Source organism: Papio anubis, chromosome 8, assembly GCF_008728515.1.
Source record: "Papio anubis isolate 15944 chromosome 8, Panubis1.0, whole genome shotgun sequence".
NCBI classification, from domain to species: domain Eukaryota; kingdom Metazoa; phylum Chordata; class Mammalia; order Primates; family Cercopithecidae; genus Papio; species Papio anubis.
In genome coordinates this window covers 115849325-115875343 of record NC_044983.1, presented here as the reverse complement: position 1 = coordinate 115875343, position 26019 = coordinate 115849325, and the positions used below count along the sequence as shown (strand labels likewise).

The 26019-nt window shown below is 42.5% G+C and overlaps 1 protein-coding gene across 1 annotated transcript in view; it reads left to right on the top strand.

The window, feature by feature from the left end:
- The window catches only part of SNTB1 (syntrophin beta 1), a 284016-nt gene that overhangs the window by 242560 nt on the left and 15437 nt on the right, over positions 1–26019 (top strand). Inside the window, exon 4 of the mRNA XM_021942884.2 lies at positions 4322–4461. Within this exon, the coding sequence (XP_021798576.1) occupies positions 4322–4461 (140 nt within the window). The remainder of the gene's footprint in view (positions 1–4321; positions 4462–26019) is intronic.

Sequence of the window (26019 nt, the reverse complement as noted above, 5' to 3'; positions counted from 1 at the left end):
ATCGAGACCATCCTGGCTAACACGGTGAAACCCCGTCTCTACTAAAAAAAAAAAAAGGCGGGCGTGGCGTAGTCCCAGTTACTCCGGTGGCTGACGCGGGAGAATGGTGTGAACCCCAGGAGGTGGAGCTTGCAGTGAATGGAGACCGCACCACTGCACTCCAGAGCGAGACTCCATCTCAAAACAAAACAAAAAGATTCCTGTTCTTCAACATAATTTTTTCCCCCGTTGGAAAGTCGTTTGTCCTCATAGGTGGCCTTCTACCTCTAACCATTTACATTAGCATTAAAATGACAGCTCTGCATACAGGAATAGTGGAATGTGCCCACTACAAGTATTCTTGAGAGGTGAAAACATGCTAGCAGCCCTCACTCACCTCCTCAGCCTCAGGGTCCACTCTGGCGGCGCTTGAGGAGCCCTTCAGCCCAGTTCTGGGCTGGCCAAAGCTGGAGCCGGCTCCCTCTGCTTGCGGGGAGGTGTGGAGGGAGAGGCGCGGGCGGGAACCGGGACTGCGCCCGCAGCGCTCACAGGCCAGCGCAGTCGCGGGCTCGGTGGGCCCCGCACTCGGGCTGGCACTGCTCAAGTTCCCACCGGGCCTCAGCTGCCTCCCCGCGGGGCCGGGCTCGGGACCTGCAGCCCCCCATGCCCGAACCCCCCTGAGGTGGGCTCCCGCACAGCCCGAGCCTGCTCGGGGGGCGCTCGTCCCATCAACCGTCCAGGGGCTGAGGAGTAAGGGTGTATAGCTCTGGGACTGGCAGCAGCTCCGCTGGCAGCCCCTGTTTAGGATCCACTAGGTGAAGTCAGCTGGGCTCCTGAGTCTAGTAGGGTTTTGGAGAACTTTTACGCCTAGCTAGGGGATTGTGAATACACCAATCAGTACTCTGTGTCTAGCTCAGGGTTTGTAAATACACCAATCAGTACTCTGTTTCTAGCTAACCTAGTGGGGTCTTGGAGAACTTTTGTGTCTAGCACTCTGTGTCTAGCTAAAGGATTGTAAACGCACCAATCAGCACTCTGTGTCTAGCTCAGGGTTTGTAAATACACCAATCAGTACTCTCTATCTAGCTAACCTAGTGGAGACTTGGAGAACTTTTATGTCTAGCTAGAGGATTGTAAATGCACCAATCAGCACTCTGTGTCTAGCTCAGGGATTGTAAATGCATCAATCAGCTCTCTGCAAAATGGACCAATCAGCTCTCTCTAAAATGGACCAATCAGCAGGATGTGGGGGGGGGGGGCATCAACTAAGCCAATAAAAGCAGGCTGCCTGAGCCAGCAGTGGTAAACTCCTTCTAATCCTCTTTGACATGGGAGAAGTGTTATTCTTTCACTCTTTACCATAAATCTTGGTGGTAGTTATTCTTTGGGTCCATGCTGTCTTTAAAAGCTGTAACACTCACGGCGAAAGTCTGTAACATTCACTGCTGAAGCCAGGGAGACCAGGAACTCACCAGGAAGAAGGAAGGACTCCAGATACGCGGTTTTTAAGAGCTGTAACATTCATCGCTAAGGTCTGTAGCTTAGCTCCTGAAGCCAGCAAACCATGAACCCACCAGAAGGAATAAACTGGACACACTGCTTTTTAAGAACTGTAACACTGTAACTGTAACACCCCCGTGAGGGTCTGTGGTTTCATTCTTGAAGTCAGTGAGACCAAGAACCCACGAATTCCAGACACACTCTCACAGCAGAGTTTACCATAAACACACAGCAGTTTTCAATGAACTGTAAAATGTTTTAGGGCTTTGGGATATATTTAAACCTGCATATACCACTTGACACGTAGGTGAGTTGGTGATTACACCAGTAGAGAAGTCTGCATTATACTGTTGGTATTTACTGTTGAGTCTTATTTTGCAAACTTAATATTGTTTTTGAAGAATGATGCTTAGTTGCGTTCACATTTAAATGACCAATTCCGGTCAAAGTTAATGGATTGCATCTGACTAGGTAAGTAAGATAGTCACTTTGCGAGGATCATTTGTAGCTTCTCCAGTCCTTTTTAATGAGCTGGAAAAGTAATTTACTAAGTTTAATGTGGAAGCTGGAAAAAATTTATTCTGAACTCCCCCCGGCCCCGCCCGAAACGCTTTATGCCTTGAGACCATACTTTATTCACCTTGCAGGGTCTGGTACATTGCCTTTTCTAACAATTTATTTTGATCTGTTGAAGATGCTGCTGTTCTGCTGGAAAAAGTCCTTTTACAAAAGCAATAAGCTAGCTTTTAAAATATGCATAAAATGCACAAATTGAGGAATATGTCAACAGTCATTCATGTCCTAGTATAAATAGCTTTACAGCAGGGGACTAGGGGAGGGCACTTCTTCAGAAGCACAGTTTTTGTTTGGAATAGCTGGAAGGGAGGCATTAAAATGTAAAGGTGATCATCAAGCAATGAGTTCTTCCTGGGAGAACTTTGGAAAGGATGGGAAGAAAAGGTATTGAAATTGTCAGCACCAAGCTTATTCTTGGCTCGTCTTATAATTTTTCCCAAGGAAAGTCATTGCCTTGTCATAGTGATGCCATTTCCAAAGGACACCATTTTTGACATGTTCAAAAAATTGGTGTCTGACACGATTTCCCCATCTTGTGTTTTACTGAGGGTGTTACCATCTGCCAGCTACCACGCCAAGCACATTACACATACTGTCTCATTTAATCCCCACTATAGCATGATGAGGTAAGTGCTACTTAACAGGTACTTACATGATGCTTATTCTGCACTGCATTAAGCATTTCTACAAATTTTAGCTCATTTAATCTTCAAAACCACCCTCTGCTATACGTACTATGATTTCTCATTTTACAGATCCAGAAACTGAGACACAAAGAAATTAGTTGAATTGCCCAAGACCCCCACAACTAGATAATTGGGTAACACAAATTTGTGTTCAGGCCTGCTAGCTCCCGAGTCAGCACTCAAAATCACTGTTGTGTATGATATTATCCTTATCAGTAAGGAAATAGAAGCACAGATAATATCTTGTCCAGAGTCACACAGGCAATAAATGACAGACTCACTTAGGAAGCCTACGTGTAGGACCTACAGAACTCAAGCCTTATATCATTCTGTAAATCTTCTCTTATCACTCATTCCTCATACTAGGGTGTTAGCTTAAAGCTAGAGCTACACACATGCTTGTATCTCTATACAGATTCCATTGTGTCACTTAAAGTAATAAGACTAGAAAGGGAAGAAATTAGCTTTATCACATATTTAGCTTACTGTCTAATTTACTTTGATTCTGAATAGATTTTTGAGTTGTGACTTGCTATGACAACATTAAATCTTGGATTAGTTGTCAGTGTCAAAAGCAATCTTAACCTCATCTGGAGCAGTGTTTCTTTAATCAGCATAGGGATTACCTGAAGATTTTGTTTAAATGCAGATTTGGATTCAACAGATCTGGATAGGCCTGAGACTTTAGCAAGCTCCCAGATGATGCTGATGCTACTGCAACATGGTCCATATTTTGAGTAGCAAGAATTGAGCATTCACTGAGTTTTTAAACTGAGCATAAAGATGTATCCTAGGGCCCATCAAATGTCCTATATAGATAGAAGAACATATAGGAAGTTTGGGAAGGGCAAACACCAGGCCAGGGGGATGGCTAATGAGATAAGAGCTGAGCTACACAGATTCTGCAGATTAGAAGGGTTTTCAAAGATCATCTGGTCCAATCATCCTACTGATGACTTTCAGAATCCTTTCACATTCCTGTCAGGTCATCTCAACCCTTGAGTTAATAAATTATGGGTGGTGAACGGAACTGGACATTCAACAGAATCAGATAAGTTTCAAGATGATGCCTGAATCACAGAACCAATCTAAGAGCAAAAGACTAGGGAAAGAGGCTGTGATGTCTCACTCTGTCTGGGTAGACATTTGCCACCATAGTACATTTTCCAGAGCCTTTAGATATTTATTCAAAAACTTTTTAGACCTTACCATTTCATAATTTTAAAACAATTCTACTGTACCAGAGAATCAGCTGGAAGTACTTATTCCCCCAGGCATTTGCCTCCCACTATGAAATCAAGATTCAGTGCTGACTGGCAGGTGAGAAACAGTGACAGATGTGTGGCAGCTGGACTGTTTCTTGGCTGTCCTGACTATACATTTTAGGGCCCTTGAGACAACAGATATTTTCAAAGATCAGGAAGGATGGAATAAAGACAAGGTTCTTTCCATTTTGATTTTGCAACCAAACCAAAAGACACTCAACGTATTGCTGAGTCCTCTGATTAGGGGAATGCCAACTTCTCATAATCATCCTTTTCTCAGGCTGTCATTTGACAGTTCTCTGCTTTCTTTTTCAGGTGCCAGGGGAAAGCGAGAAACAGTGGAAACCAGCCCTGGTTGTGCTGACTGAGAAAGACCTTTTAATCTATGACAGCATGCCAAGGAGGAAGGAAGCGTGGTTCAGCCCAGTTCACACATACCCTCTTCTTGCCACCAGGTAGCCATGGCCTTGGTTTGGTATGATGTGTTTGTAGGTTGATACTATTTTAATGAATTACAGTTAGCTCAACACGTTATATTACTGCTCACTATTGCAGCAGGGGCTGAGAGCTCCTTAAGAATATAGCCACACATTTTTAGCCACATAGATTAATGATCATTTATGGCCAAACATGAAGCAACAACACAGAGACAAAGAACAAAAGACTCATCCATTATCAAGGAACAGTGACATCTGTGAGATGTTCCTCATCTAGCCAGCTTCCTGGGTCTCCATCTCATTCCCTTTGAAATGAACTAGGCATATGTGTTTGTAGTCTTGAAGTCCAAGTAGAATCACCAAGCAAGGGTCTTCACTGGGTGGCACATAAGTGTGTTATATGGGAGTACTCCACTGTGCTTTTTAAGGCTTGTTCAGCAGGAAATCTCGTAAGAAGTTATTTCTCAGTTACATGATGCTTCCTGTGGAAGGGTGGCTGCCAGGTTCTGTTTTACAGGTCCTTCAATGCACATGTATTATTCATGTGAAATATGTCTTTAAAAAGCACTTCATTGAGGTATTGACATGCAAAGGTGTGTACATATTTAATGTATACAATTTGATAAATTTGGAGATATACATCTATGAAACTATCATCATAGTTGATACCGTAAACATATCCATCACCTCCAAAAATTTCTTCCTTCCCTCTATATTTTATTTTTTGTGATAACATGTAACATAAGATCTGCCCTCTTAGCAACCTTTTAGGTATATAATACCATGTTGTTAGCTATAGGTGCTATGCTGTACAGTAGATCTCTAGAGTTTATTCAACTTGCATGACAAAAATTTCATGTCCTTTGGCCAACACATCCCCATTTCCCCCTCCCTGCTGGAAAACACCATTCTACTCTCTGCTTTAAGAGCTTCGTCATTTCAGATTCCTCATATAAATGGGATCCTGTAGTGTTTGTCCTTACGTGTCTGGCATATTTCACTTAACATAATGTTCTTCAGGTTCATTCATGTTGTCAAATATGGGAGGATTTCTTTCTTTTTAAGGCTGAATAATATTGTATTATATGTAAATACCACACTTTCTTTATCCATTCATCTATAAATGGACATTTGGAGGCATCACACTTCCTGATTTCAAAATGTATTACAAACCTATAATAATCAAAACCTTATGATACTGGCATAAAAACACATAGACCAGTAGAACAGATTGGAGAGCCCAAAAATAAATTCATCCATTTGTGGTCATCTGATTGTTGACAAGGGTGCCAAGAATACACAATGGAGAAAGGATATTCTCTTCAATAAATGGTGCTGTGAAAACTGGATATTCATATGCAAACCATGAACCCTATTTTACACCATACACAAAAATAAATTCAAAATGGATTACAGACTTAAAGATAAGATCTGAAACTGTAAAACTTCCAGAAGAAAACATGGGGAAAATATTCTTGACATTGGCCTTGGCAATGATTTATTGTATATGACACCTGCAGCACAGGCAACAAAAGCAAAAATAAATAAATGGAACTACATCAAAGTAGAAAGCTTCTGCATAGCAAAGGAAACAGTCAACAAAATGGAAAGGCAACTTACAAAATGGGAGACCTCATATATAATTAAAGGTTAACATCCAAAATATGTAAAGACTTACATTTCAATAGCAAAAAAAAAAAAAAAAAAAAATTCAAAACGGACCTGAATAGACATTTCTCCAAAGAAGACATACAGATGTCCAACAGGCATTTGAAAAGGTGTTTAATGTCACTAATGATCCGAGAAATGCAATTCAAAACCACAGTGAGGATGTGGTTAGGATGTGTGTTAGGATGGCTATTGTCAAAAAGACAAATGATAACGAGTGTTGTTTATCATTTGATAAATGCAAACCCTTGTATACTGTTGGTAGGAATGTAAAATGGAGAAAAGGAAATCCTTGCATACCGTTGATAGGAATGTAAAATGGTGCAGCCACTCTGGAAAACAGTATGGAGATTTCTCTAAAAATTAAAAACAGAACTGTAATGTGAGCTAGCAATCCCACTTCTGGGTGTATACCCAAGGGAACTGAAATTAAGGTCTTAAAGAGGTAGTTATGCTCCCATGTTCATTGCAACATTATTCACAGCAACCAAGACTTGAAATACAGTTTGATTTTTAATTATTTATTTTTGAGATGGAGTTTTGCTCTTGTTTTTATGTTTTTTTTTTTTTTTTTTTTTTTTTTTTCTGAAGTTTTTTTTTTGTTTTTATGGGTTTTTTTTTTTTTTTTTTTTTTTTTGAGACACAGTGTTGCTCTTGTCACCAGGCTATAGTGCAATGGCACTATCTCGGCCCACTGCAACCTCTGCCTCCCAGGTTCAAGTGATTCTCCTGCCTCAGCCTCCTGAGTAGCTGGGATTATAGGCGCCCACCACCATGCCTGACTTTTTTTTTTTTTTTTTATAGCAGAGACAGGGTTTCACCATGTTGGCCAAGCTGGTCTTGAACTCTTGACCTCAGGTGATCTGCCTGCCCCGGCCTCCAACAGTGCTGGGACTATGGACGTTCTTCTCAACCACTGCACCTGGCCTGAAATACAGTTTTAATGTGTTGCATCCTTGTCCCCTTCTTTGAAAGCTTATATCCCAAAAACAGAAATGAATCAAACTCGAGTCTTGCTTTCAAGTAGCTGACATTTCCCAAACCTGACTTCTGTTGCCAGCTCTTTTTGTTTGTGCTTTATGACAGTGAGCTGTTTGCATTCCTTCTATACCTCTGCTTCTTTACCTGCAAACTAGGCATGATACAGTCATATTTGTGGCCTTCCTGGCATAGTGCCTGGCAATATCGTGCCCTCGATGTCTGTTGAATGAATTATTGAACAATGTGAGACAAACACTGGAAGGAGTTTGGTCCAAGAGACAAAGCATAGTGGACGGAGGTTTTGGAGCATCTGACCTGAGCAAGATGTAGACAGAAATAAGCTGGGCTCTCCATCCTGGAAGTACTGAGCTGCCAGACGGGTTGTGGTCAACGGTCAGCTGGCTGCAAGGAGGACAATGAGACCCAGTAGCAGAGCAAGAAGTAACACAAGGTTAAAATGCCAGCAGTGAATAGAGCTGAAATTCCAGAAAAATCCTTATTACTTCCAGTCGTGATTGATAATGAAGACTAGCAGCGGGGGTGGGACCGGGTGGGTAGGGAGCTAAAAGATGGAAATTCTTGGCCCCAGAGGTGAATAGAGGAGGTTTTCAGGGGTGAGGAACCAAGCCTAGATCACTTTTGAAAAATAAAATTTGAAAGTAATTTAATATTTGAAGCTTTCGAGCTTCAGAATGTTTGGCAGAATGGCTATTAAAGTACAATACAGCTTTGTAATAAAACTGCAGTAATCATGGCCGGGTACGCTGGCTCACACCTGTAATCCCAGCACTTTGGGAGGCCAAGGAGGGCAGATCATCTGAAATCATGAGTTCGAGACCAGCCTGGATAACATGGTAAAACCCCATCTCTACCAAAAATACAAAAATTAGCCGGGTGTGGTGGTGCCCATTTGTGGTTCCCAGCTGCTCAGGAGGCTGAGGCAGGAGAATCACTAGAACCTGGAAGGCAGAGGTTGCAGTGAGCCGAGATCGCACCATTGCACTCCAGCCTGGGTGACAGAGTGGGACTCCGTCTCAAAAAAAACAAAAACAAAAAAAACCTCAATAATCAGAATGTAAACATCCTTAACTGCACACAAGACTCAGGCTGTGTCTTGGGGCCCATGAGAATTTGGCCCAATCGCTATTGCTTTCTGTAGTTTGCATCCAGAGTCTTCATCCAATGGAACAACATTTTATCTTCAGATTCTGAGACATTCCCACAACAGAAACCAAAGAAAGATTAGACCACAGTCACTGGATTCCAGTTACTAAGAAGGAAAGTTGGACCCAAGCCTCTTGAAATGATTTTCAGAAACAAAAGTTGAAATAAGGTAGTTTCTGCGCCTCTCAGGCAACATGAAAATAAAATTCACCCTAGTACATAGGCTTGTTCTCGCAGTTTCTTGGCATTATGAACAATGGGGGCTGCTTTTTCATTCATTCATTCATTGATCAGTCAACATTTATAAATCATCTACTATGTGCCAGGAGTTATAATTGGGGCAAGGGATAAAGAGGTGAAAAAAATTCAAACTTGTGAACCTAGCATTATCTGGAACAAAGTGTGCCGACGTGCAGGAACACGTAAGGAACCGTTTGCAATGAAGACAACAAAAAATGGCACACTCTGCCTGGAGAGTGGTGGAGGACTCCTTGCAGTAGAAGTCATGTTGAATTGAAGCCTGAGGGAAAACTCACCAGAGGAACAAGGGAAGGGAGCCCAGAGAGGGGCGTGGGTATTCCAGGCTTAGGGGAGATCCAAGCACAGAGGTCATGCAGTGCTGTATGGCCCTGGGGAATGAGGGAAAATGAATCAGATATTCACTAAGTACCCAGCACTTGACACAAGTTACCGTTTACAACTTGTGTATCCATTCTGCAAGGCCTGTATTAGTGTGCCCATTTTGCAGATTAGGTACCTGAGGCTCAGAAGAGTTCAGGAATCACCCCAGGTGGTGTAGCTTCTGAGAGATGGAGGTGGGATTCCAGTTCTGGAACTGTGTGTCACTTGCCTACCTGTGCCTTGGTACCACTGGGGATTGGCACAGAGGTGGGAGATGGGGAGGAAGACTTTTCACTAGTGTATCCTTTTTTACCTTTTGAAATTGGAACCATGGGGAGTGGCAGGAGTCTTTGGGGATGATAAGAATCATGGATGTGATCTGGGTAGATATTTTTACATTTGGTGTCAAATAACAAATGTCCAAGGAGTGACTGTTGAATCCAAACAATTTTGCAGTGATCCTGATTCCATTGTAAAAAAAAAAAAAATTCTGTGAGGACACAAAGTACTCAGCTACAGGAAGAGATAAATTGCTCCCCAGGAGTCTCCCCTCTTTTGTTTTTTTCTCAGCTTTCCTATCTTGTAACCAGGTTTAGCACTGGGACTCCAACCCCCTGGTAAGATGAGGAGACTGAGAAAGGCTCTGCCTTAGGTCTGGTTCTTCAGAAGCAGAGAAGGCAACAAGGACTGAAGTGGCAGTGAGTTCTTAAGCAAAGGCTCCCAGGAGAAGCCTGGAAGGGACGGGGGGAAGGACAACCAAGAGAGAGGAACCAAGGAGGCTAGTATTTCAGGCAAAATCTCGGTCTCAGCCTGACCTTACAGGGGGCTTGAGAGCTAGACTGTTTAGCATGGTAGCCACTAGCCAGATGTGGCTATTTAAAATAATTAAATTTAAGTAAAATTTAAAATTCAGATCCTCAGCCTCCTCAGCCATATTTCAAGTGTCCAACAGCCACCTGTGGCTAGTGACTACCATTGTGAACAGCACAGATCTAGAACACTGCCATCACCACCAAAATTCTATCAGACAGCACTTCCCTAGAGCATGTAAATGACTCCTTCCAAGTTTGTCCCGACTCAGGCAAGTGACTGGACCTGTACGTTCCTCCAGCAGTCCATGGACAGCTGAGGCTGCCTGGAGAGATGTCATCTCGCAGGCTCTTCAGGCTTCTGCACAAGCAGGAAAGTCCTAAGTGTGATTCCTTAAAAGCAAAGGCCCAGAAGGAGGGATGGGTGTGCAGAAACAGTAAATGGGACCTGAAGAGGTTTGAGTGGAGCACTGAAAGTGTCTGTTACAGGTTCACAAGAGACACAGGTGCCAGGTCTGAACCGAGAGTAAACCAGATGAATAGCCTAAACCCGTAAGCCTGCAACCAATATGAAAACAGGAAATGAAAACCTCTTCAGTGCATCATTGTGGTCATTTAGAATAGAAGATGCAGGCTGGGCGTGGTGGCTCACACCTGTAATCCCAGCACTTTGGGAGGCCAAGGTAGGCAGATCACCTGAAGTCACGGGTTCAAGGCCAGCCTGGTCAACATGGTGAAACCCCATCTCTAGTAAAAATACAAAAATTAGCCAGGCATGGTGGTGGGGGCCTGTCATCCCAGCTACTCAGTAGGGTTTGGCATGAGAATGCCTGAACCTGGGAAGCAGCATTGCAGCGAGCCAAGATCGCGCCACTGCATTCCAGCCTGGGCAACAGAGCAAGACTCTATTTAAAAATAATAATAATAAGTAAATAAATTAAAAAGACAAAAAACAGAAGATGCAGTAAAAAAAAAAAAAAAAAATCAGTGTCTACAATGCAACCATAAAGGGGACCCAGTTGTAATAGTTGTCCCCTCAACTGACTGTCCCTCTCCCAAATTACCCAGCCTAACCACTGAACTGCAAGAGGAAATGTTCCTCTGTGTGTATATTAGCCCTATGAGGAATGATACAATTAGGCCTGAAGGATTGCCTTGGTCTCTGGCTGGTAGTCCATGAGGTAGAGTATGTCCAGGATCTTAGGTGGCACTGGCTATTCATTCTCACTCTATCCTCTCGAAGTAGTAGGTGAGCTTTTGCCTGCTCCTGGGCTGCAGCCTGGATATGGCAGAGCTGGGAGTTTGCATCCTAGTCTTCCTTCCTCCAAATGGGTGCTTAACCCCAGCCGGATCACCCCAGCTCCCGCTTTCAGAATCCCCATCTGTGAAACACACTCACTGGAATGCCATTGTCTCCAAAGCCAAAGGAAAATATACTTTGGTATAATAGAGTTTTAACTGATCTTTTGGCTTAAGCATCAGCTACCAGAGCATCAGTCCTGATCAGCTTCTCCCCAAGACCCTGTGGATGTACCTAGAAAAAGACTTTTAGAAAGCAAACAATGGGGAAAAAATGACCCCTGCCTTCTCTGTGAGATGATGTCATGGAGATGGAGCCCCTTTGCAGCTCCAGGCTGAACTTCCTAATGAATTGTTGTAGGAGGCAGGGTCCACCCCAGCTGAAATAGAAACTCTTATCTCCTTGCAGATAAAGGTGGCTATCTGAGGTGGGAAGCTGGGCTGATGCTGTTGGTTTCTGGTGAGTTGTGGGGGACGGTCCGTGCCAGAAGTGGTAGCATTCAAAGGGAAGCAGAATCATTCTATTGCAGAGGTTACCCCAGCACTTCCATTGACTGCTTTTTTAGCCACTTATTTAAGTTCAACAAGTGACTCTTTCATTTACTTCCAATGCATTCTATACAGCGTATACAGCACCGTGTCCTTTATATATGACCACATAGGCATGTAATCTGTCTACTAGTATTATTTGTCTGTGTATATTTGTAAAGAAGAGGATCATTCCTGTTTTAAAAAATTTATTTTAAAAATCTTGTATTGAGATCTAATTTATACATAGTAATATGCACAAATCATAAAGGTATAGTATAATTTTTACTTACGATATAGAGCTATGTTTTTAAAAAATGTATTATACTGTGCCTACTAACTAATCACCTTGGGTGATATTATCAAGAAGGCCATGGTAATACTATTTTCAAAATAGATCAAGCTGGACTGAGCACTTTGGCTCATGTCTGTAATCCCAGCACTTTGGGAGGCTGAGGTGGAAGGATTGCTTGAGGCCAGAAGTGCAAGACTAGCCTGGACAACATGGGGAATCCATCTCTACAAAAATAAAATAAAATTTAAAAAAACACAATTAGCCATGCATGGTGGTGCACACCTGTAGTCTCAGTGACTTAAGAGGATGAAGTGGGAGAATTGCTTGATCCCAGGAGATCAAAGTTGCAGTGAGCCAAGATGGCACCACTGTACTCCAGCACCTGGGTCCAGAGCAAGATCCTGTCTCTTTAAAAAAAAAAAAAAAAGTAGATGAACTCTGTAATGAAGTAGTGGCTGGCCCTTATTGGGCATAGATCAAGGCTATGTGCTTTAGGTGGATTCTATTAGGGTTTGCAAACCTTGCCCAATATGAGGATTATCTGGATGCTTATTAAGATTCAGGTCTTCAAAACCCTGCCTTAGTTATTCTGGCTTAGGCTGGGGTTGTGGATCAGGAGAATGTGCTTTTAACAAACCAGGAAAATGTTTTTCAGGGTTACCACATTCAACCCTCACAACCCCATAAGGTTAAGGTTTTATTCCTATTTTACAGATCAGTTAACTTAGGAACTAAGTAGTTAAGTTACTTACCCACCGTCATGCAACAGTAACAGTAAAAGATGGACCTGAGATTCTGTTTCTACCTTTTGATTCTTATCCACTATTCTGTGCAGCTTCCTAAGAGCATATCCTTATTTCCTAGAGTTTCAATGGCTCTTAGAATTTGCTGAGTGTATCATATATAAAAGTTTTCTTTCCTGACAAATAAATCACGCAGCAGGTGGCCTCTTATTCCAGCTAACAATCAAGGGAATTGTTACCCCTAATCACGCAGAGTGAGGACAGAGTTGCGGATGGAATCAGAGACCTAGAGTTTCTGGCTTACCTAGCAGTGGGAGTACCATCTGGGACTGTTAAACAAGCAGATATTCAACTCCACTCCAGACCAACTGAATCAGACACTCTGGGAATGGGACCCGGTCCATCTTTGATTTTAACAAGCCTCCAGGTGTTTCTGACACAGGCTCCAGTTGGAGAATTATTGATTTAGAAGACTGTGTGCTGCTGCTGCCTCCCGTCTTCTCAGGGGTTTGTAGTGTGTCCGAGTCCATTTGGGGCTGCTGTAATAAAATAAGTTAGCCTGGGTAATTTATAAGTAATGGAAATGCAGTTCTTACAGTTGGAGACTGGGAAGTCCAAGATCAAGGTGCCAGCAGATTTGCTGTCTGGTGAAGTCATGTTCTCGGCTCCATAGATGGAGCCTGTTGCTGTGTTCTCATGTGGGTGGAAGGGCAAAAAAGGGACTAACAGACTTCCCAAGCCCCCCGTTTTTTGTTTTTATGGGTTTTTGTTGTTTGTTGTTGTTGTTGTTGTTTTTGGAGACAGAGTCTTGCTCTTGTCGCCAGGCTATAGTGCAATGGTGCAGTCTCGGCTCACTGCAACCTCCACTTCCCAGGTCCAAGTGATTCTCCTGCCTCAGCCTCCCAAGTAGCTGGGACTACAGGCACACAACACCACACATGGCTAATTTTTGTATTTTTAATAAAGACACCAGCTAACTTTTGTATTTAATAGGGACACCACAACCGGTCTCTATTTTGTATTTAATAGAGACACCGGCTAATTTTGTATTTAATAGAGACACCACACCCGGCTAATTTTTGTATTTTAATAGGCCATTACGTTGGCCAGGCTGGTCTCAAACTCCTGACCTCAGATGATCCGCCTGCCTCAGCCTCCGAAAGTGCTGGGATTACAGGCATGAGCCACCACACCCGGCTCCCCAAGCCCCTTTATAAGGCACTAATCCTATCCATGAGAATGGGGCCCTCAGGACCTAGTCACCTCCTTAAAGGCCCTACCTCTTAATCCTTTTTTTACATTAGAGCTTCAGTTTCAACATGAATTCTGGGGGGACACAAACATTCAAACCACAGCATGGTGGGAGGGGAACTCCGCAGCAACCATGTGGTTCTTTTCCCTGTGGTTCTTCAGAAGCGCTGTTTGGCCGCAAGCTGTGATGACCACCAATGGATCAGTTCTAAGGCTGTCCTGGGTCCTAGCCTCACAGAGTGATCCACAGCTCCTAAAATGTGGTGTGTTGCTGCCCTTCCTTTTCACTTAGATGACCTTCTAGCGCATTTTCACTGGTGTTTTGCATTCTTTGCTAGCTTTATTTTCATGGCTGCATAGTGTCCGTCACACGAATGCTCTAGAGCTTGGATTCTAGAAACTGACAACCTGGCTCCAAATCCCAGCCTTGCTACTTACCAAGCCTTGGAGCCTTGGGCAAGTTTTGTAATCTCTTTTTGCCTCATGTCCTTCATCAGTAATATGTGCCCAATATCTGTACCTGCCTAATAGGGTTATTATAAGGATTACACTAGATCATGTAAACTGCTTAGATTAGTGCTTGATATATGGCAAGTGCTAAATAAATTTGGTTATTTTCTAATTTTTTAACCCCTCTTCTATTTTGGGGTTTAAAAATACGTTGGCTACATTTTTAAAAGAACTCCATCACACTGAAAATTTGTAACCAACTAAAATTCACAGGTCATCGTTATACCACCTGCTAAAAAAACTTTTAAAATCCATCCTGTTAGCAGAAACTAAAAATTAAGAGATAAGCCAACAAAAAGTCTCCAAAAATATCTCCTTAATAAATGGAAGATAATTGGATTTGCTGGTAGAGAGGGAAAACAGTGTTTCATCATATCAGATTTGACAGACCTGGGTGTGCACTGCAGTTTTGCCCAGGCAAGCCCCAGTTTATGACCACGAGCAAGTGACGTCTTCTCTCTTATCTGTTTCCACATCTGAAAAATAGAATCATAGGCTGGGCACGGTGGCTCACACCTGTAATCCCAGCACTTTGGGAGGCCGAGGCAGGTGGAGCACCTGAGGTCGGGAGTTCGAGACCAGCCTGACCAACATGGAGACACTCCATCTCTACTAAAAATACAAAATTAGCCAGGCATGATAGTGCATGCCTGTAATCCTAGCTACGTGGGAGGTTGAGACAGAAGAATTGCTTGAACCCAGGAGGCGGAGGTTGCAGTGAACCGAGATCACACCATTGCACTCCAGCCTGGGTGACAAGAGTGAAACTCTGTCTCAAAATAATAATAATAATAATAATAATAATATCTATTGCAAGGCAATTATGAAAATTAAAATATGATGAACGTATTAGCCATAACAAAATACTATAGACTGGGTGACTTAAACAACAGATATTTATTTCCTCACAATTTTAGAGGCTACAAGCCCCAGATTAGGTGCCAGCATGATCAGTTTCTGGTGAGCACCATCTTCCTGGGACTGCTGCCCTGTTTTAACATTCTCAAATGACCTGTACTTTGTGTGTGCATGGAGAGAGAATGCAAGCTCTCCATTGTCTCTTATCATTTTGAGGATGCTAATCCTATCATAACAGGGCCCCCCATTTAGCTTTAACCAGCTGCTCTTAGGCCCTATCTCAAATACAGTCACCTTGGAGGTTAGGGCTTCAACACATGAATTGGGTGGAAAGGGGCACAATGCCATTCATAGCAATGACCTATGTGCAGCCTTCTTTTTCTTTTTTATTTTATTTTTTGAGACAGAGTTTTGCTCTTGTTGCCCAGGCTGGAGTGCAGTGGCGTGATATCAGCTCACTGCAACCTCCGCCTCCCAGGTTCAGGCAATTCTCCTGCCTCAGCTTCCCAGGTAGCTGGGATTACAGGTGTGAGCCTCCATGCCTGGCTTTTTTGTATTTTTAGCAGAGATGGGGTTTCACCATGTTGGTCAGGCTGGTCTCGAACTCCTGACTGCAAGTGATCCATCTCTTTTGGCCTCCCAAAGTGCTGAGATTACAGGCATGAGCCACCGTGCCTGGCCGGCCTTATTTTTCATAAATACACATAGTAGGGCCAGGTGACTGTCATTCCCCTTCTCTTCCCCATAGCAGAGCTAGGGAGCTTTGTTCAGTCTTTTCTCTAGCACAAGAGGGAATGGCCAGGACTATAGCCAGTAGGAAACAGTTTTCTTCTAAATCAAGTTATTCCCTTAAAGAGTTCATAGTTGATGTGTTTCTTTGCTTGGGTTTTCCTTTTTAGGCCCAGGCACATCTAATTTATATTTTTCTGGAGGATGAAAATTTGATTGTGTGTTTCATAGAAGTGGCACCAGAAATGCTCACAACATGTTCTTGGTGTCGACTGCCATGCAGAGATGTTTACGAGCAGTCATCTCTCCTCTCCCACTGCCAAACGCGGATGGTGCCCCTGTGAGTCCATTGATGGTACAATTTATAGCAGTGCACTCGGGAAGTTTGCAAACATGTTGTAATTTTAGCAATTCTCATCCCTCAGCTTTTTATGAGTCCTTGGGAAAACATTTTTTGCTTAGCCAAAGTTTATTTGATATTGCTAAACATTAAAAAGAGAGAAAAAAGGTATGCTCCCTTGTATGGAGTAAGAGCGTTAGTTTTTTTGTCAGTGTCGCCATAATTGGCAAATGAGATGGGTCTACAGAGAGTGAGGATTAAGGTCACATTATTTCTGGAGTTATAGAGGAGGTTTAACCCAGAAATTCTGCACGGCCAGTCCCAGTGGCTGGTGGGACTTTCGGGAACACAGAGCTTATAAAAAGAGTGACACTGCTCTGAGTCCAGTTTATTGTCCCGTGGGCCTAAGAGAAGGGTGTGGGGTTGGCTTGAAAGGGGAACTGAAGAATGTGCACTTCTCTACTCCCAGATTGCTTGGGAGCCAGGCATACCCGAGCATTTCGGCTAAACCTGATGGGTAATCCTTGGTGCCTAAGCAACTAACCCGTTTCTTTCTTTTTCTTTTTTTTCTTTATTTTTTATTTATTATTATTATTATTATTATTTTGAGCGGTAGCAAGGGTTATTGTGAAGAGCGAAAGAACAAAGCTTCCACAGCATGGAAGGCTGGAAGGGGACCCAAGCGGGTTGCCCACAACTAACCCATTTCTAAATGCTAAAAGTAGTAGTAGTAGCTGCCTCAGGCCAGCCTCAGAAATTTTAGGAATTCTTTTCGCTAGAAAGTTTGGCCTATTGCATTTGTCAAACATTAAATTACAATCAGCCTATGGTTTCCATGCTAACCCTGGGGGTCATCCTTACTGGTAGAGAATATGGGGCATATTCATTGCCTGGGGTGGCATGAAGAAATTTACATGCCCAAGAATCTAACGGCTGTCAAACTGGGAAGTGTGGGGTTTGCCTTCCACACCCAGCCATCCCATTTGTCCCCATATACCTAGTGATCTTCCAGTGTCTGGTCTCTGGTCTTCCCTCCTGCTAACCAGGAGCCCCTCAGGAGTGGTGGGTGGGATATAAGAAGAGTGAAGAGATCCACGGATTTTGAAATCAGACAAACCAGGAGTTGAATCCTGAGACCTCTACTTGCAGTGCGATCTTGGGCAAAATACCAGTCTCTCAGAATCAGAGTCTCCTCATCTGAACAAAGGGGGCGGTAATATCTTCCATTTTATACAATGATTGATAGGACTGATTGAGCTAGCATATATAAATATTAAGCATATGACTGAGACATAATAAGTGACTGATAAATGTTAGCAATTGTTAAAGACCAGATAAAATAATTGTAATTAAAGTAAGTAAGTTGACATATTTGACTCTGCATTTTATCTGGGAATCCTAGTGTCTTAAATCACAGTAATTGAGCTCTAAGGACTGAGGTTAATGAAACTGTTGGCTGTTTGGATGGGTTTGGGGGAGGGTAAGATAGAGTCGGAAGACTGCAACTCCTTGGCACACACAACAGAGCTAGCTCTAAATGCTACTTGTAACAGCTCCACAGACAGGAGACCTGCAGATGGCTTCCTCTTTGGGGCAGGAATGTTTATTTCAGTTAGAGAAACTTAATAGGCTCCTGTTAGTGGCCAACATTGTAGCCAGGACTGATGGTAGGAGAATTTCTGGAAGCAGTATGAAATAGGAAAAGCTGAGTGTTATAAGAGCTGATTGTTCAGGTTATTTGCTCATGGTTTCAATTTTCCATTAAAATAGGACTGATTTTAGTCATTACCATCCATGGAGACATTCCTGAAGGTCTTTCTATACTATGTATTCTACACACACAATGGGACGTATGTTGAACTAATTAAAGCATAGTTAGATAAGAGAATATGTAAGAGTTAATTAAAAGATTCAAAAAAATATTTAAAATTTATAGCTCCAAGAGTGCTAAAAAAAAAAAAAAAAAAAGTAACTTCAAAGGAAAAATTTCCCAAGACGTTGGACCGTCATGATGTGAGAATATCCATCAGATTGTAATTCTTGTTTACCTCTGGAGGAGAGCAGCACAGGGATAAATTAAACCTATGGATGACCTGAAGTCTGCATTATATTCTTTCAAGTTTCTTTTCTTAATTTTTCTTTTTTTTAGGGGGATGGAGTCTCATTCTGTCTCCCAGGCTGGAGTGCAGTGGTGCATTCTCAGCTCACTCCAATCTCCCCCTCCTGGGTTCAAGCGATCCGCAGCCTCCTAAGTAGCTGGGATTACAGGCATGTGCTACCATGCCCATCTATTTTTGTGTTTTAGTAGAGATGCGGTTTCACCATGTTGGCCAGGCTGGTCTCGAACTCCTGACCTCAAGTGATCCACCCGTCTCAGCCTCCCAAAATGCTGGGATTACAGGTGTGAGCCACTGCGCCCAGCCTCTTTCCCTTCAGTTTCCTTCCCCACCTATAGTTGGTGAGCTGGAGTTTGGCTCTTTTTGTGTGTGATAGAAAGAGTATGGACTCTGTAGTCATATAGCCCTGGGTTCAAATTCTCAACACTACCTGTGGGATCCTAAGCAGTTATTTCACTGCATAGAACCATGGATTCCTTGTTTATAAAGTGGAGCTCATAATACCACTTTCAAAGAAGCGTTGTGGAAATTAAACGAAGTAATACATCCACACAACCTTTCACGCGGTGAACATCCGCTTTTCTCTGTCCATACTACTACTGGCAGATCATGAGGGCACGAAGAAAGGTATGGAGGACAGCCACTTGTCTCCGGAAATCTACCTGGATAATGCCACTGAATAGTCAGGAATTGACTCCAAGCTGTTTTGCTGCTATTCACCTGTACTAATTTGTTCATTTCTTATAGTCAATATCCCTCAATATCAACTTTCTGAGATATGGGACCTTGCCTTTCACCACCATATTTAGATGAAAGGAGTTTATTTATTTATTTATTTATTTTGAGACGACGTCTTGCTCTGTCACCCAGGCAGGAGTGCAATGGTGCAATCTCGGCTCACTGCAGCCTCTGCCTCCAGGGTTCAAGCAATTCTCCTACCTCCGCCTCCTGAGTAGCTGGGATCACAGGTGCCCACCACCAAGCCTGACTAATTTTTGTATTTTTAGTAGAGACAGGGTTTCGCCATGTTGGCCAGGCTGGTCTCGAACTCCTGACCTCAGTTGATCCACCTGCCTCGGCCTCCCAAAGTGCTGGGATTACAGGCATGAGCCACCGTACCCAGCCCAGATGAAACGAGGTTAGAAGATATAAATGAGGCAATTGATTGGCTATCCCTAGCTGGGGGAAATGATGTAGGGGGTTAGAGAGTGTTCCTGGGAAGCCCCTTTCACATGACCATTTGATACTTGTTAGTGATTCTTTGACCCTCATTTCTTTCCTGAAGGGTCTGTTGACTCCCAGGCTCCATTGGGGTGGCCAGTGGATGAAAGTATTTGAGACTGCCAGAACCATGTAAGGGATCTGGCCAGTGCTTCGTGTGTGTGTGTGTGTGTGTGTGTCTGGCTTGCATTGTGGCATCTGCTGGGAGATGCTAATTACAGCAATTAAGTAAAATGAGGATGTAACATTGCTTAGCAACCCAGTTACCTAATATGTAATTTTGCTAATTTGGCTGAATCTGTGTGCTGTAATTGTTTGTGTTTTAATTAAGGATATTAATAATAATGTTTTTGTATGGAACATTTTATGCAACATTCTGTGATACCTCTCCAGAATTAAATTAATGCATAAGCATTTCTTGAAAGACAGGTTTTTGGGGATTTTTTGTTTTGTTTTGTTCAAAACTAGTCAGGCTAAGGGGTATATTTGAAGATCCAGAAACAATATGCAATCTGATACCTCAGTTGTCAGTGGAGAGAGAAACACTTGGCCTGATGTCCTGCAGGAATGAGTTCCCCAATGTCCTGGACAAAGATTTGGCCCAAAAGTGGTCCTATCATGCAGCCAGTTTGAGCCTCATGGAATTAATCACTTTGGGCATTTAAAGTAATTTAAAGACATTTTATAAATTATTTTTATCTTGCTTAGGGACCCGTTTATATACAAATCTTCAAATTGGATCCATGCTGACCATGAATGTGAAATCTTAACAACTTTCACTTTTTCAAAAAAATAGGCAACTTCTATCCCCCAGACCAAAAGAAGGTAACTCTACCTCCCTAAACAACCAAGTTACTACTGAAAACACCAGTCACTAAAGGTAGATTTAAAAGAAGAAGCAGGAAATTGATGTTAGGCTGTTCTCATAAAACATCTAATCTCAGTTACCTTTCAAGATCACTTTTTTTCAGGGCTGAATTAATCTGGAAATTAGCTTGTAGTGGACGTAAACCCAAGTTCTTTGGATTTGGCATTAGCTACTGCTTTGTGTGGTTGAAGGGCTGAGAGTGGGAGAGGAGTCATATAGTAGTCATTAATCACAAACTTCTTGGGAAACTGTTCTCTTTATATTCCAGCTATTCATTTAGTCGTTCATTTAACAGATACTGAGTGCCTGCTATGTGCCTAGAACTGTTCTAGGTGCTGGGAATACAGCAGGGAATAATCAAATAAAAATTTCTACCCTGATCAAACTTATGTTCTAATAAGAATAATGGCCATTACTATGTATTCTGTGCCAAGCACTGCTCCATGGAATATTCATTTATTAACTTATTTAATTTTCACAACACCACCATGAGGTGACCATACTATCATCCCCAGTTTGCAGTTGAGGAAGCTAAGGCATGGAGAGTTTAAGAAACTTGCCAAGGTCACATAATGAGTAGTAGAGCTGGGATTTGAATCCAAGTATCTGAATTTCTGCTTTACCTCCTCCTACCTATGACTTCATTCTGTTGCCCCTCTCTGATATTATACAGTCCTATTTATTTTTTTCACTTATTCACACTCCTGGCTAATAGGAAATGTAAAACCTTTCTGTGATTTATAGCTTTGCTTCCAACCATGGGAATGTGTTTCTGAGTTTTGTAACTAACCAGTTTTATAAAGAACAAAGCATGTCCTTGGTTTTCTCAAGCAGTTTCAGATAATACTCAGAAATTGGGTGTGAACTGCAGCTTGAAACCCCGTCCCAGGGTGCCAGTATTTTTTTTCTGGCTGGGTAAGAAAGTTATCTTCTCTTGGGAGACAGCATTTTCTTGGTTGCTATAGTTTAGTTCTTGCAACAGATAAGAGACAGATGGTCATATTTTTAAGCATACACACAGAGCTTAAAATGTAAAATAATTGAAATATAAATAATAGCTATTTCAGAGCCCCCCTGAGACTGCAGATCAGGACAGATCTTTGGGAAGAATCTTGGAAGAAATGTAAAAAGGTTGTTCCTGGCAGAATGGGAAAAAGCCAGGCAGACAGATTTTAGCCTTACCTTTCCAAATGTCCAGATGACAGTTTTTGAAATCTTAATGTCCAGCTGACATTTACTTGGTACTTAGTTCCCAGAATCTGGCTACAATAATGTGTTTCCAAGTGTGATCTACAAATAAAGAGCACATTAGGAGGCCATTTCACTGGCCGTGAATGTCAGAGTATTTCAGAATTGTGTTGTGTTGTGTGTTTGTGTATGTGTATACTTTCCTTTGCAAAACTGACTTCACATGTTAAAACTTTTTGAAAAACATGTATTCATGCAGTTACCCAGCCAACATTTATTGAACACCTACCATGTGCTAGATTCCAGAGAGTTAAAGAGAGAGGAGACCAGGCTCCTACCCTGAAAGAGAGCAAGGTCTACTAAGAGAGATCAGGTGGTGATTATGAAACAGTAAGGTAAATGGATTGATAATGATGTGTGGGAATCCAGAGGGGGGATGCCTATCTCCAGAAAGAGATCAAAGAGGAGATCAGATGGCAAATGGTCTTGAGCTCCAGTAGATCACCTTGCTGTCAACAGAAGTTTGTTTTCCCCCGCATCTTCTTACCCAGGAGCTGTCAACTTTGATACATGAGCAACAACCCCTACAGAGTAAATACCCAAGAACCTGGGTTGGCTGGCAGCTTAGGCAACCTCAGACTTGCTGGAAGGGCACTTACTTCATCTTGGCTTCCAAGAAGCAAGATATCTGCTCCAAGTATGGTTTTCTCTCCTAGATTATTAGCCAAGGTCCAGAGATGGTTTTGAGGGGAGAATAACATCCCTGGGGAAGTCAATAACTAACCCATGCTTGAACACTTCCACAGATAGTGCAAACATTTATGCTTACCCTTTCCTCCTTTCCATTCCTCATACAAAATCTTCTCTTTTCCAGATAAACTCATGTTGTCTTTGGCATTGTTAGGAAACCTTTCCGTATTTAGACCCTCAATTTCCCATCTAAATGACTATTTCTTTTGAATACTGTTTTGACTTCCAGTATAAACTTCCTCTCCTTTGCAGTGGACATGGCCCTTTGGGGATCCTGGTGTTACTTAGAACTCAGGTATCAGGTTCTTAAGATCTTAAAGGCCTAATGCAATATGGCTGTAGCTTATCTGGAGTCTGACGTGCCTGTGAGCCATCTGAGTGGAGATGATCAGTAAGCAGGCTGTTGGATAGACAGTATCCAACATTGTATATCCAATATTATTTATTGGCTGGGAGTTGGTAATATGCCACTGCAAATTAATCTCAAGAGAAAGATTTCACAGAGCATTTATAAATTGAATTATTCCACTAGTTTTCTCTATTTCTTTCTGGAGGCGCTACTCCTATTGCCCTGGTGGCTCACATAACAAAAGAGAAAGGATCTTAATCTTATCGTGTCAGATGGCCTTGACTCATCTTTGCCATGCCATAATTTGTACAGCAATCAGCTGTCTGTTCAGTCACTATAAGGTAGTATAGTGATGAATGTCTACATTCCTATGTTTCATCCCCGACTTATTATTGTTGATCATCAGAAGCAATTTGTTGGGAATGATATAAAGAATAAGTGAAATCTATTATTTCCAACACCTTGATAGGGATGAAATGACAAATATGTTGATGACCATGGGATTCCTTCTTTGTCTTTGTGCCATAATCACTGATCTCCATTTTTAAAGAATTGCTTCTCCTGAAAGTTCAGATCCCTCTCTGGAGGAAGATCTTTATAATGATCAGGTTGCTCCAGTGAAGAGGAATAATTTTCCACCCGTCCACCTACCTGGCTCATATTCTTTGCTTGTCATCTACCAGAAGCTCGTTCCAACTCTCTTACATAATCCAGCAATAAGTCTCTCCAAAACTGGAGCTCAACTTGGAGTAAAGAGGCCATGGGGATTCGGAGGGGAGAGAGTATTTCTCCTTTTAAACTGTGTCTCCTGGAGGCTTAATCCATGCCTGTTCTGTTCACACTGTACCTAGACGTGAGTTTGTGTAGACTAGGTGCTTATTAGTCTACTAGAGGGACCATAACAAAATACCACAGACTGGGTGGCATCAACAACAGATATTTAGTTCTCACAGTTCTGGAGGCTTGAAGTCTAAGATCAGGGTGCTGTCAGGATTGGTTTCTAGTGAGGACTGTCTTCCTGGCTTGCAGATGACTGCCCTCTTTCTGTGTCCTCACATGGTCTTTCCTCTGTGAATACACGGAGCAGGAGAGATTTTTGGCTTCTCTTCCTCTTCTTATAAGAACACGGTTCCACTGGATTAATGCCCCACTCTTAGGACCCCCTCACTTAACCTTTATTACCTCCTTGTAGGTCCTAATGTTATAGGGATTAAGAAGGAATTATTTAGGTAGATAGCAAGGGCATGGGAGTCCTCAGTAAGGCTTTTCCTTTTAATGAAAAGCAACCCCAAATCATTTTCTAACAAAGAGCAGGCTGTAAGTTGAGCCGCAGACATAAACAAGCTGGGAGCTTGCAGGGGTGAATGCCGGCAGGAACTACCGACTAGACATTTTCAAGATGGCGGCTCCATCTTCCCTTCTCTGTCAGCCACGTGTACAGCAAAAAGCAGACAACATGGCACCGATCAACTGGAAAGTCCAGTTGCATAAGAAGATTAGGGTAGGGCAAGCAGCCCTTCCCCGAACTATGTGAAAGTCATACCTGATGGAACCGATCTGTGAGTCCTGCCTAAATCAGATACCGCCTTCTCAAACTGGACTATAAAATTCAGTGCATTGGCCTCTAGCCGGCCTTTCTGCTCGGAAACCCCTTTCTCTATAGAGGAACCTGTTTCTCTTTCTCTTCTCTTATACCTATTAAACCTCCACTCCTAAACTCCTAGTGTTGTCCCTGTTCTAAATTTTCCTGACGCGGGACAATGAACCCCAGGGGATATACCCCTGGCAAGGTAGCCACTTCACTATTTTCAAATACTGTCATACTGGGCTTCAACATATGAACCTTATGAGGACACAATTCAGTCCATAACAGTATTCCATAAATATTTATTGAGTATATCAGTTGGTGAATGAAGAAATCTTTATCGATTGAATGAATGAATGAATGAATTAGTGAGTGATTTTTGGTGTTCTTTTGTAAGGAAGGGAGAAAGGACTTGAACAAAGCAAGAAGCTTCTCTGTGACCCCTGAGAGTACCCCTGAGTCCAAAAAGATCCTGTAACTTCAACTGGCAGGTCTCAGTATCTCTGTTATCTCCTTTGCTGGAGGCCAGTGTGTCAGTGTAAGGGATTAATGAAGCCACAAGTGTAGGTTTCATCCCACGTGGATCAGTTAACTTTATTCTGAGAAGGGCTATTCCATAGCTATAGCCTGCGGGCCTTCGGTGTTAGACTCGAAACACTTCTAATATTAAACAATGAAATAAATGTGAGTTACACATGCATTTAAGAAAGATGAATAAAAACAAGTAAACTAATTACCCAATTTTTGGTGACTCAGTGACAGCAGTGGTGGTGGTTTCATTAAAGAATAAATGTTTACAGAGTAAAAACTGTTAAGGAGCACCCCCCGCCCACCACGCAGGTCAAAACCAATCACAAGTGAGGCAGGCTCGCTGAGCGCTTTCAACCAGCGCTCATTGTCGTACGTTTGATTATTATAGATGTCATGATTTTTTTATACTAATTTGTATGCATTTCTTCACTCATTTTCCAACTCACTTATTCCAGTTCAGAGTCAACGGTGGCCAGACGGAGCCTATCCCAGCAGCTCAGGGCACAAAGCAGGAACCAACCCTGGACAGACGCTCACACCCACATTCACACTCATCCCAGGACCATGTAGACACGCCATGTAACCTAACAGGAACATCTTTGGGATGCAGGAGGAAACTGGAGATCCCAGAGAAAACCCAGGCAGTCATGGGGAGAATGTGCCAACTCCACACAGACAGTGGACCCCCAGGGAATCCATTTCTTTTCTCACTAATGTTATAATAAAATGATGTTGAAGGGAATGAAAATATTTGAGGACCTGGCGTGTATGTTTCTTAATTTTTTTTTTTTTTTTTTTGAGACGGAGTCTCGCTCTTTTGCCCAGGCTGGAGTCCAGTGGTGCAATCTCAGCTCACTGCAACCTCTGCCTCCCAGGCTCAAGTGATTCTCCTGCCTCAGCCTCCTGAGTAGCTGCGTCTACAGGCACGTGCCACCACAACTGGCTAATTTTTATATTTTCAGTAGAGACGGGGTTTCACCATATTAGGCTGGTCTCAAACTCATAACCTCACGTGACCACCTGCCTCAGCCTCCCAAAGTGATGGGATTACATGCGTGAGCCACCATGTCCAGCCTCTTAGAGAAAATTTTAAGCATTTTTTAAAAAGAAGACATAAAATCAGCCATAAAATTGCTCTACATTTTAATGGATTTGTTTTCAAGCTTTTCTT